Source organism: Nycticebus coucang, chromosome 9 (genome assembly GCF_027406575.1).
Source record: "Nycticebus coucang isolate mNycCou1 chromosome 9, mNycCou1.pri, whole genome shotgun sequence".
Lineage (NCBI taxonomy): Eukaryota > Metazoa > Chordata > Mammalia > Primates > Lorisidae > Nycticebus > Nycticebus coucang.
In genome coordinates this window covers 9,295,042-9,307,737 of record NC_069788.1, presented here as the reverse complement: position 1 = coordinate 9,307,737, position 12,696 = coordinate 9,295,042, and the positions used below count along the sequence as shown (strand labels likewise).

The 12,696-nt window shown below is 42.8% G+C and overlaps 1 protein-coding gene and 1 long non-coding RNA gene across 5 annotated transcripts in view; one reads left to right on the top strand and one right to left on the bottom strand.

Annotated features, from left to right (window-relative positions):
- FILIP1 (filamin A interacting protein 1) overlaps positions 1–12,696 on the bottom strand; it is a 321,390-nt gene that overhangs the window by 11,055 nt on the left and 297,639 nt on the right. For 3 of the 4 annotated variants that reach the window (XM_053602833.1, XM_053602834.1, XM_053602835.1), the window contains 2 exons: positions 8,694–11,499; positions 4,656–5,503 (listed from right to left, as the gene is read on the bottom strand). In XM_053602833.1, coding sequence (XP_053458808.1) covers positions 5,297–5,503; positions 8,694–11,499 — 3,013 coding nt within the window. In that variant the 3' untranslated portion in view covers positions 4,656–5,296. Of the gene's footprint in view, positions 1–4,655; positions 5,504–8,693; positions 11,500–12,696 lie in introns of those variants that run through there. The other variant, XM_053602836.1, reaches the window with a different exon arrangement.
- The window catches only part of LOC128594231 (uncharacterized), a 68,364-nt gene that overhangs the window by 19,354 nt on the left and 36,314 nt on the right, over positions 1–12,696 (top strand). The window lies entirely within an intron of this gene.

The following is a 12,696-nucleotide window of genomic DNA, read 5'->3' as shown; positions in this document are numbered from 1 at the left end:
GACGCCACTACATTCCATCCCCTGCAACATAGCAAGACCCCCAAAAATAAAAGAAAAGAATAAGCAGGGCTTGCTGAATGAGTCTACTTGAGGGCTGAGAGAAAAGGAGATGCCTAGATGGCTGCCAGGTTCCTAGCCTAGGTGACTGGGTGGATCAGGATACCCCTGCTTTGGTGGAGAATAATAAGAGGAAAAGATTGGGAAGGGAGAAAGGATGGTGTTGGAGTGGTTTTAGACAAGCTGGGTTGGAGACATAGTACAAAGTTGGAAACAGTTGTAGATAGAGGCTTGCGAGTCATCAAATGTGGGTGCCTAGATAAAAAATAAGCAGAGCAGGCACACAAAGTGGGAAGATAGATGGCTTTTGATAGAAATGTGGAGAACATGAACCCTTATCATGTGTGCACAAAATAAGGAGCCAGTCAGGCAGACTGAGGCAAAGCTGTCAGGTCAAAAGAGATCACACGTCTCGGTCGCTGAGGGAGGAACGCACACCCTAACTCTATCCTGACCCTTCCCAGAGACCAGGGGCTTATTTTCTAGAAAAATTGACCTAAGAAGTTCAGGATCTAGGCACAAGAATCAGCAGCATAGACTGAATGCAGGGGACTAAAAAGTTTAAACCCTTCCCTGACCCAGGATGGCTCCCTTTAGAAACTACTATAAGATGTACTTCAAAACAAAGATAGATAAGTGGATGGATGGATGGATGGATGGATAGATAAACAGATAGATGATGGATGGATGGACAGATAGATGATGTATGTATGTATGGATGATGGATAGATGATGGATGGATAGACAGATAGATGATGGATGGACAGACAGATGATGGATGGATAGACAGATAGATGATGGATGGACAGACAGATGATGGATGGATAGACAGATAGATGATGTATGGATGGATGGATGATGGATAGATGATGGATGGATAGACAGATAGATGATGGATGGATGGACGGATAGATAAATGATGGATGGATGGATAAACAGATAGATGATAGATGGATGGATACATAGATGATGGATGGATGGATGGATAATGGACAGATGATGTATGGATAGAAAGATGATGGATGGATGGACAGACAGATAGATGGATGGATGGACAGATAGGTAGACGTCAGATGGATGAAAGAAGTAGAAGATAAGACAGAACAGAACAGAGGACTCCACATATGCAACAAGACAGCAACCATGCTGCAGGCCTAGAGGACAGGAAGGAAGGAAGCAGATGGCTGAACTAGGAAGGCCTCCAAGGAAAAATATGAAGACGATGTGTTTAAGTGTTTGGAAAAATTACTGGTAAGTGTTTGGCGGATCTAGTGGAACATTTGGAAAAAATATAGACACATAGAAAACCAAGCAGATATAAAATTAGGGCAATTATTCCCTCAAAGAGAAAAAAGTTGTAAGGGGTATGGAGCATAACCATGGCACACTACTCTGCTCGACAGTATTTACATTTATGCATTTCTACATTTTTATGTTGAAATGTTGCTGAAATGTTGCTGCCAATTTATCAAAAAATGTGTGATACAATCACACTGGGAGAATGGGAAAAAGGGAAGGGAGAGGGTAAGTGAGAGGGCTAAATCTTCCACAATCAAAATGATAATGGGAAGACAAAAGATATCTAAAATCTGGAAATAAGAAGTCAGGCTATCAGTACATTATTTAGAAATATGAACATAAATGACAAAAGAAACGGCTAAGAGTTGAAAGTGGTTTTCTCCAGAGGGGGGAAACTGAAGGAAGGGGTAAGGAACATCTATTTTCACTGTCTTTTAGTACTCCCTGATACTTAAACTATATATATATATATATATATATGAATTTCTTTAATAAAACCAAAAAGTAATTAAAGAATAAATGAGCAGTGTGAACGCAGAAGAGGGAAAGGTGTTGGGTCTGTGGCTTCCCTGGGCACGGAAGGAGACAGGGCAATAAGCTATAGCGGACTGCACAGCTGAAGGAAGACTTTGCTAAAATGGAAGAGGTCAGAGCACGTTTATATCCTGTGTGGAAATAGCAAGTGAAAAGAAGTTGAGACAGAAGAGAACAAAGACATAGCCGCTGACGGGACCCTGGAGGAGGAGGGCGAAGGGAAACGCTAAACTTCACCTGGGTTGGGGACATTGTGCAAGCCCACCTCCCATTCACTGGGAAATCCTCTCTGTGCTCACCTCCTTCCTGGCCCTCTCTCTCTGCCCTCCAGCCTCCAAAATAAATCTCTATCCCTGTGGTTTTTTCCCAGTCAGAAAAGTCTCATCTTCCCTCAGTATTCTGAATCTAAGAGGGAATCAAAAATATACATCTTTCTACATCTTACGATCTCAGACTTTGTTTCCACATCCCTAAAATTTTCCTCTTCCAACCCTACAGATCAAAGCTATTTTTTCACTTCTTTCTTGAAGACATTCTAGTGAGAGATCTAGGAACACCATTAATGAATCCATTAAAATTGCCGCCCATCAACCAGTCCTCACTGGAGATGTAATAGCAACTCCACTAGAAACTGAATAACCAACCCTGTTTAAGCAGATGACCTAAACATAAAGATGTCATTTTCAAAAAGTGATAAATACCCCTAGGGCCATGACCCACACTGAAACATTTCAGGGACATGCATATGAGGTGGCCACCATCATAGTATGCTGTAGTAGTTGACGTGTCAAAATTATTCTCAGACCAGGAGGACCAGGGTTTCCTCTGTTGCTGTGCAGATTGCATCCTGTGTGTCCCTGAAAGTTATCATCACGTTGAAGTCCGTGGCAAAGGCATAAAGCTCCCCCCGGAGTCCTCCAGCCACCCAGAATTTTTCAAGGTGAGATCGATCTGAGCAGCAACTGTACACATCAGCCATGGCGAGACCCCTTTTATTTTACTAGACAATGCATGCCAGGGCGAAGAATCGATTCTAAACTTTTGATCCTATTTATTCCCAAAAGCACAGCAAATTGCATCTTAAAAACATTATGTTCACAAATGGAAGCTGGAGTTGGCGTGCATGTAATGCTCCACCTCTTATCCCCGGTGGATTTTATTTCTAATATGTGGTTAAAAGTGAAGCCATCCAATACATGTAGAGTTGGTTCTAAAACTACACAGAAAAATTGCTACGGCAGTTACTCCTTATCATCTCTGAAAAGTGAATTCCATTATTCTGCCAAGTTTTCTTAGCAGATGTTCTTTGTAGGTGGCTCTCTCCCAAGACCCAGATGTCTAGACATCCTGTACACGCACTGTTAAGCCTTCAGAACACGCTCCCTGCAGATGGGATGGACTTCCAGGAAGAGAGACGGCATAAGCGTGGTGTGAGCAGGTAAAAAGCAGAAACAGCAGCAGGTGGCAATATGATTATGATAAAAGTTACTGAAGAACGATTGGTGAAGTGAGAAGGAAAGCAGCATCTCATTCTTCGGACACGTATGTTATCATACGGTCCCACTAAAGACTTCACAAAGGCCAGGTAGGCATTAGTAAAAGCAGCGAATGACCTTGCTTTTACAAGGGTTGGATGCTCACATTATTCAAAGGGAAAAACTCCCTTTAAAAAAATACAAGTCGGTACTCTACGTGGCAAACTCTCTTGTTTAAACTTGTCAAAAATCTAATTTCATAAACTATCTTTTTTCTCAGTCTCTCTCTCTTCTCCAGTCTTGAAATCCCATTACGATGGCATGTCCTTAACATGGTTGCTCAACATTGTTTCTTACATATGCTGAGGACTGATGAACAGTGGGGCAACCGAGTTGGGGTCACAGTGGGTGTGCACACTGTACCCTGTCCACATCTACCACCACCATACACGGTTCAAGACCAAAGTCTGCAAGCAATAAAAGAACTCAGACAAGGGCCTCTTTATTACAAAATATTGATGTGCGAGCTAAAACGAATCCAGCATCTTTTCTTTTAGTCTGCCTTTCCTAAACTATCAAAAGCAGGGACTGTCCACATAATTTGGGTGCCTTCACAGTTCAAAGATGGAGAAGTAAAAATCGGTAATGTTGCTGTTATATGTATTTTTGTAAAGTTTACTCAGTTGGCTCAAAAATGTTGGCAAAGGTGTGGCTTCTGTGAGACCTTGCACGCTGAGTTGTGGGTTACTAGCTGTCAGCTCGTTGGTATTTCTCTGACTGTGACACACAACGTCGTCTTTACCGTGGTTAATGTCACAAATACACCTGGCGTTTTGCATTCTGTTTCATGCTTATTAAAACATGCTTAAAGAAAATTATTCAAACATGAATAAAAGTGACAGCAATGATAATTCACTTCTCCACACCACACACACACACCCCAAGTCATGAACTGGTTCTCCATTTGCAAGTAAAGTTAATACTTCACTGAGGAAAATATTTGAACTCCACTAAGCTATGCATGATGTGTGTGTTTTTTTTCCCCCTTGGCATTAGTATCAAAATTTGCTTTCTGCTATTTTCAATCTATTGCCATCTCTGTTGAGTTACAAAAGGCCGTTTGGCAGCTCTATTCAAACTGCTCCACAATTTAAATCAATTGCACCCTTGAATAGAGCATGAGTCTGACGTTAATGGTTCTAAAATTATTGCCAAAGAAATTCTGGTGATTTTTTGGAGGGAGCTAAAATTTCTATAATACACACAGACACACAAATAAGTAAAACTCTGTTTTTAGCATTCCATATTTCATTTTCCACTTTATTTCACACTCAAATTATTACCTGAAATTGTTTTAGAAGCCTGCATTTCTGCAAAATTTTAGAGATTCAGGCCCTGTGATAGCTACATGATTTTTTTTCCCCAGCATATAAAGCAAATTCAGAATTTGATAGAAGCAAATGAGAGTTTTTAAACTACATCTTATTTAATAATAGAATTTTTGAAAAGCAAAGTACTGTGAAACAAGGTCTATTCAATTTGGCTTACAATTAGGAAATATGGCAGCCGGCCTTGGAGAGCATGAGATCCAGCCCCCACGTCTTACTGAACCAAGAGTTGGTGCCTCCTCGGTTAACTGATGGGTCCATTAGACCTGTTTCTAATGATTAGAAACAAACCAGGACTGGAGGCCAGGCCCCGTCCCGGTGTCCTCAAGAGACCATGGCAAACAGTAGTTTTGCTAATTAATTCTGTTCCCCAGTGTCAAAACAAATGCACAAAATAGGAAAGACACATGGCCATTAGTCGGTTATTTTATAAACAAGGTATTTCAAACTTAAATTAGTACACATAAGGCGTTGGCGCAGGCAGAGGGAGGCTCAGGTCACAGCAGTACTGGCATCGGCCACATACCCCCTGGGCCACTGCCCTCAGCCCTTCCCCCCGCTGAGACAGGTCCCGCTGCTGGCAGCAGACTTCTTCAGCTCTATTTTCATAGACTGAGTCTCAGCTCGAGGCTCGAATTTGGTCAGATTTCCTGCTCCTGGAGCTGCCACTACTGGCTTTCCTGCTTTCATACCTTTTGACATAGGAATGCGGGTGGGTGTAGGCCGCTGGGATGACCCGTCCTGTCCTGACTGTAAGAGAGAAAATGTAGAGAGAACAAGGCAGACGGTGAGGTGAGTTCCCCGGGACATGCCGTCCATCTGAACATTAGCAGGAAGACCCACAGGTGACCCTTCTTCAGAGTTGGGAGAAATCTGGAGTTGGTATCTAGACACCCCCCCCCAGATGACCTCCTCTTGAAACATCTTTGCTTGAAACTTCCTTCCCTCCTCAACCACTAGCCTGCCTCCTTTACCCTGATTGAAGATGACCTTAACTTCTAGTTCACAGAGAAATTACAGGTCACCAGGCACAAACTCGGCAGCATTATCCCAACTATCCCCCAGTTACCTCCACTTTCCTCCCTTTCAGATGAAGCAGCAATTTTTTCCCCTCAGAATGACCTTGGAATTTTTTTTATTGTCACTGTTGACCACACCCTGCTTCTTGAAGTGCTACAGATGCTCCCTGGCTGTGATTTCTTACCAGAGTCTCTTCACTTCACCTCCTGACAACTCCTCCTCCAGCACTTGCTGACTTCTGAATGTGAGGGTCACCATGTTCCATTCTCAGCCCCCTCTTAATTTTTCACATTCATGCGTAAGCTATTATTACCCCATGTGTCCAAGCCCTGGGCCCTCTAGGTGTCAATGCTGTCCTGAACTGCAGATGTGTGTTCCCAGCTACTCAGTGGACATGTCCAGCGTCCCCAGATCTCTTAAATACAACATGGTCCAAACATCACTTTCCCTAACCAGTGGATGCCCCCAAGTTTCTCATCCTACCCACCCAGACGCCCAGACAGAAACCCCAGAGCCACCCTCTGTACTCAATTTTTCATAAAAGCATTTCAATTCTGTGTTGGGTATAGCTCTGTCCTCATCTCACTACCATAGTTCAAGCCAACCCCACCTCTAGCCTAGAAAACTATAGCAGCATCCCCGTCCTTAGCCCCTGTGCCCTCTTGTTTATTTTACTTTTATTTTTATTTTTATCTATTTTTAGAGACAGAGTCTCACTTTGTCACCCTCGGTAGAATGCCATGGTATCACAGCTCACAGAAACCTCCAGCTCTTGTTCTTAGGTGATTCTCTTGCCTCAGCCTCCTGAGTATCTGGGACCACAGGCACCTGACCTAATGCCAGGCTATTTTCTTGTTGCAGTTTGGCCGGGGCTGGGTTTGAACCCACGGCCCTTGGCATATGGGGCCTGCACCCTATTCACTGAGCCACAGGCACCACCCTCTTCTTTATTTTTAAACTATTTTCTAGATTTATCTTCCTAAAACATAAATAATGTAATTTTTTCTCATGATCATTACCCTTTGATGGCTCTCCCATCACATCAAGAACCTCTAAAGTCATCTTTTCATGCCGGCATCTACCCCAAGGCCTAAAGTACAGCTGACACTCCACAAATGCTGAATGAACAAATGAGCAAATGAGCTAGCCTGTTTAAGAGGGGTGTCCCAAACGTTTTTTTGATTTGTTGTCCTTGATTTTATAGAATCTAATATACCTAAAATAAGTGGGCCATCATTTGGGCCTTAGAAATCTTAGTTGTTTTAAAATTCCTTTGTGTCTGGCGTTTAATCAATAGTCAAAAATGTTGCCACAGAGGGTAATCGTAACCTTAAAATGGGAATAAAATGTTGCAGCAGAAACTCTAAGTTACAATGACTTACACCTCCACTATCATTTTATAAAATGCAATGGAAAGAAGCCAGACCCTACACAGCCAAGCTGTCCTCTGCGTGGACGAAAAGGCAGCATTGAACCCTCTGAGGAGGATGAACAATTCCAAATGCCGCGTGGCTCCTGTTGAGCCGCTCACGAAAAGATTTACTGGCAAAGCAATTAGTAGTTCACACTTTGAAGTGTGTCTTCAGTCTATGTTCATGAAATAAAGTAAATTATATTAAGGGTATGGGAGAACAAGCCACAGTTTCTATTTAAATTATGAGCCTCCCGTCTTAAGATTTCGGTATCTGTTGTAGAATTTGTTCACAGTCTAGGAATCATCGTTTCTAGCGTGTTGGCTTAGATTAACATCTAAATAGTACACGCCCTTCTTTAATTACATTTACAATTTGCCTCTAAAAAATGAAGAAGACTATTACTGGAAGTATTTTGAAAAGCAGAATGTATTTTCAAGCTCTGGGTTTTGTACTTTGGACATAATTTTTCATAATCAGTCCTTTAGCCTTCCAGCTAGTTATTAAATAAATGTTTATGAAGCAACTGCTTTTATAACTATGATTAAATGAAATAGTTTCTAAGCACATAAAATTATTTCTTTTTTACTTTTAAAAAAGTTTTGTTACTAAACTATTTCAATCTTATTTTTGGAATAAAGTATGACTATTGCCATACACAACCACATATTGAATATTTTAGGTTGTAAAAACATAACCTAGGAATAGCTTTAATGCTTCTTGCATATTAACTGTTTCCCCCAATCTGCATTTAAGAAAGTACTTTAGGCTGGGCATGGTGGCTCACGCCAATATCCAGCACTTTGGGAGGCAAAGGTGGGACAATCACTTGAGGTCAGGAATTAAGACCCGCCTGGGCAACATAGCAAGACCCCATTTCTTTTTTTTTTTTTTTGGCCTGGGCTGGGTTTGAACCCACCACCTCCGGCATATGGGACCGGCGCCCTACTCCTTGAGCCACAGGCGCCGCCCTCAAGACCCCATTTCTACAAAAAGTTAAAAAAAAATTTAGCCAGGTGTGGTGGTGCACATCTATAGGCCCAGCTACTTGGGAGGCTGAGACAGAAGGATCACTTGAGCCCAAGACTTCAAGGTTACAGTGAGCTATGATTGCACCACTACACTCCAGACCCTATCTCTACAAAAATAAATAACAAATAATAAAATAAAATTTGCAAAAGCATTTTAAACATGAAAATCAAATTTTAAAAATTGTCATTATTGTACATTACCATTTCAAAGAGGCCATCTTTGCATTTTGAGGTCTGCATAATAATTTCCATAAGTAAGTGAAATTTTCCCTCAAAGTTGGCCCAATTTGTCAAAGTGTTAGGTCACTTTAAAATTTCATTTCTCAGCATAGCTTATCCTCTAGGACGCATCTGGCGGCTGGTCCAGGCGGAGTGAGAGACGTGTGCTATGTGTTATGGTCAGAGCGACGTTAGTCTCGCCACTCGGCTCTCCCCCACCACCCCACTGGCCTGCACTTCGGAGCCTCTTCTACTCACCACTGACTGGGTTCCTCGAGCGGATGAGGTTGTGACTGGCGTGATGGTAATAGTGCTTGTCACTTTGCTCGCACCAGGTCGTGAGGACAGATGGTTCCTGGGAGAGCGAAGGACGGTGCCAGTGGAAACGTCCTTTTCAGCTGTCACACTGACCGGCCGGACGGTAATAACTGGATTCACGCCTTCAGCTGAAGTCCCAGGGGATCGTTTATACTGAGAACCTAAGTGAATGTGAATTTTATTGTCTTCCGTGGTTATAATATTGGCATTGGAGTTGTACTTCCGTACTGGAGTGGGAACAGTCTGTTTCTCTGGGGTGACTTTGAGGATAGTCCTTCCTACGGGCACTTCCTGGGATTCAGGAGAAACTGCAATTTCAGCTGGTGCTGCTGAAGTAGACACTGTCATGATCTGAATGGGGGACGTGGGCCTGTCCACAAACACGCCTCTTCCACTCTCTGGGGTCTTCTCTCTGGAAAATGTAGTGATAGTGACAGGGGACATGGCTCGTTCTGTGCCAACAGTAGGATCCCCACTTTTCTGCTTTTGAGACATAACGTTGGGTGATGGAATAATGGTTATCCTTGGTTTCTGATTCCCTAAGGTAGGAATGACAGTGGTACTAGAAAAAAATTCTTCAGATGTCGGGCTTGTTATCTCCAAAGTCGCAGTACTGTTCTCATGATCTGGTGTCACTCGAATATGCAGGGGTTGGCCCTGCTTTGGAGAAAGGATGAGCTCTCCAGGGTGCCCTGGGCTGGAATTTGTTCGAGGCCCTTTCTCCTGAGTGATTGTGGGGCCATTTTCCCTTTTTCTCATCCATGGAATCCAAGACTTTCTCATAGTGAGCTCATTTGCCGCAGGAGGATACCTGTCCAGCACAGAGGAGCGTTCCACGGGCTTTTTCAAGCCCACCTGTCGAAGATTACTCATGATATGATTTTCTTCTTGAAAGGACTTCCGTATGAAGACTGCCGGCGTTTCCTCCTCAGCAGCTTCACTGCTGACCGAGTCAGTCTGAACTCCAGTTGAGGTCACGGGAACATCCACCATCCTCCTTCCGTTCACACTGGGCCTAAGAGCTCGGCTGTAGCGCTTGGAGAGCTCCAACTCTTTGGTCAGATTGAGGACCTCTTGCCCCATGTTTTTGTTCTTGCTTTCTTCTTCCATAAATCTTTGTTGAAGGACAGAGTAATCTACTTGGAGCTGAGAGAGTTGATCTTCTTTGTTCATCAGTTCGTGAATTTTCTCTTTAAGAGCTTGCACTTCAGCTTTTAAGTCTCGACTTTTAGCCTCTTCCAAACGAAATCTGTGTCTCAGCTCAGCCTCCTGGCTCACCACCTCGCCTTTCTCTATCGCTTTGTTCTTGGCAATTTGGTGCTTGATTTCTTCTAGCTGCTGGGAGAGGAAGTTAGCCTTATCCTGCTCGGTTCTAAATTTTTGCTCCAACTGATCATACTCATCCTCTGTCTTCATCAAATCCCCTTCAACCACCTCCAGTTGTTGGAGACGTTTCTTCAGTCTCTCAATTTCAAGCGTTAGCTCCTTAATCTTGTTATCTTCTGGGCAGGTAAGCTCAGGTCCTTTCCGAGATCTTCCTCTTGTGATTTCTCTTTCCACTTCCTCCATACCATCCAGTCTCTTCTTTAATAAATCAACACTGCAGCTTAACTCTGAGGATCTTTCTTCTTCACTCTTCAGTTTGCCTATCAGTTCATCTCTCTCTCTCGTCAAACTGTATACCTTTTCCTCCATTTCAGATTTCAGTTTTAGAAGCTTCTTACTTTCTTCAATTAGTTTTTCAGTTACATCCATAACCTTCCCTTGTTCCACCTTAAAATTTTTATTCAGTCCGTCCACTTTTCTTTCTTCCTGCTTTATTTTCTCCATCATGTTTTTCCTTTCATCAACCAGCATCACAGTAAATGACTTCAGCTTCGTGAGATCATCTTTTAGGCTTAATTCAGCCTTTTCCAATCTACTTTCAGAACACTCCAGTTCTTTAACTCGACTCTTGACCACTTCCAATTCATTTAGCAGATCTTTGGTTAAGTTCTTTTCTTTCTCCAGATTTAAATGTAGCTGGGTGCATTCCGACTTACTCTTGCTAAATGCTTCCTCCAGTTTCTCCAGTTCGGACATTCTCTTCTGTAGCTTCTCCACTTCGAGTTTGAGCTCCTTGCTGTGGTGTTCTTCCTCCTGCAGCCTCTTTCTCAATTCCCTGCACTGAGATTCTGTTTTAGTGATTTCCTCGTCTTTCCCCTCCATTTCCAGCACGCGCTTCCGGAGATTTTCCACCTCGGCCATAAGGCTGGAGTTTCCACATTCCCCTTTGGCAATCTTATCTCTCAATTCCTGCAGTTCTTCCTCGGCCTTTTGAAGGTTTCTGTTGGTCTCTTCTAGCTCCTCGATTCTTTGAGTTAAGCCAACCAGCTTGAGTCGAAGTTGCCTGTTGTGAGACTCCTGATTGGCTAATTTAGCGTTCATCTCTTCATGCTCTTGAGAAAACCGTGAAGCCTTGTGTTCAAAGTCCACTTCTAACTTGAGCAATTTCTGTCTGTCTTCTTTGGATTTGGAGGTGATGGCTCGGAGCTTTTCTTCCTCTTCCCGCAGTTTCTGAGTAAGATCCTGCACTTTCTGGCTTTGCAGGCCAAGCTGCTCAATGTGCATCTGCCTTTCATCCACCAGCATGAGGGCAAAGGACTTGAGTTTGACAAGCTCGTCTCTTAGTTTATTGAGCCGTTTCGCATTTTCCTTTTCCTTTCGGGCTTGATAGGCCTTCTCTTGTTCAAGGAGCTTTTTCAACCTAGAAAACAAAATATAAGTCTATGTTAAAAGAGTCATCAGCAGATGGGTTTAAGTCTTAATATTAAATAAAAAACAAAATGCTACTACAGTAAGTCTCTTATCCATAGCTGTGACATATAAGTTTTAAAAATAGCCACTAATGAAACTAATTGGAATTCAGGAAATCAGTTACCCTTAGAGAGGGGTAGTGAGCAGAAGGGGGTCGGGAGGGCTTTTGGGGTACTAGTTTCTGTTTTGCAATTTACATGCTGGTTATACAGGATTGTTTAGCTTACAAAATTTCCATAAGCTGAGTACTTATGAGTACATTTCTGCATGTAGATTATATTTCAATAAAGTAACCATTATGTAAGATTGAGGTTGTACAATACTAGTGACTATTTAGTATTCTAGGCATTAGTATTTATTTTATCCTTACAGCATCCCTACCAGATATGTGTTCTACTGTCATCACTATGAGGAAAATGAGGCACAGGGAGGCTGCATAATCTGCCCCAAATCACACAGCAGGTGGCAGTTCTGGGATTCAAACTCAGCCCGTGGGGCTTCAGAACCTTTACTCCTCCCCTCTGTACTGTCTGACTTAAAGAGAGAAATTTACTTTAAATGAAAGGGAAGGCCAAACAGAAGAACCTTTGAGGTGGCACCCGTCGCTCAGTTGGTAAGGCGCCGGCCACATACACTGAGGCTGGCGGGTTCAAACCCAGCCCGGGCCTGTTAAACAACAATGACAACTGCAACAACAACAAAAATAGGTGGGTGTTGTGGTGGGCGCCTGTAGTCCCAGCTACTTGGGAGGCTGAGGCAAGAGAATGGCTTAAGCCCAAGAGTTTGAGGTGGCTGTGAGCTGTGACGCCATGACACTCTACCCAGGGCCACAGCTTGAGACTCTTGTCTAAAAAAAAAAAAAAAGAACTTTGAGTTTTCTTATTTTGAACCCTTGAAATAAAGTATGCAAATAGCACCTGAGAAGAGCCAGGGTAAGACAGGCTTTCTGATACAAAGGCTGATCTATCTACACTGTTAGTGAGATGTTAGTTGACACCAGGACTGGCACAGGATGTTTTGATTTAAACAATTTTTTTTTCACATGAAAAGTCTTTATTAATCCTCTTGTGAAAAAATCTATACAATGGCTGCAGATAACATCACTGTAGAGTCTTTAGTCCTTCCCCTGTTATCCAATCTCCAGCTC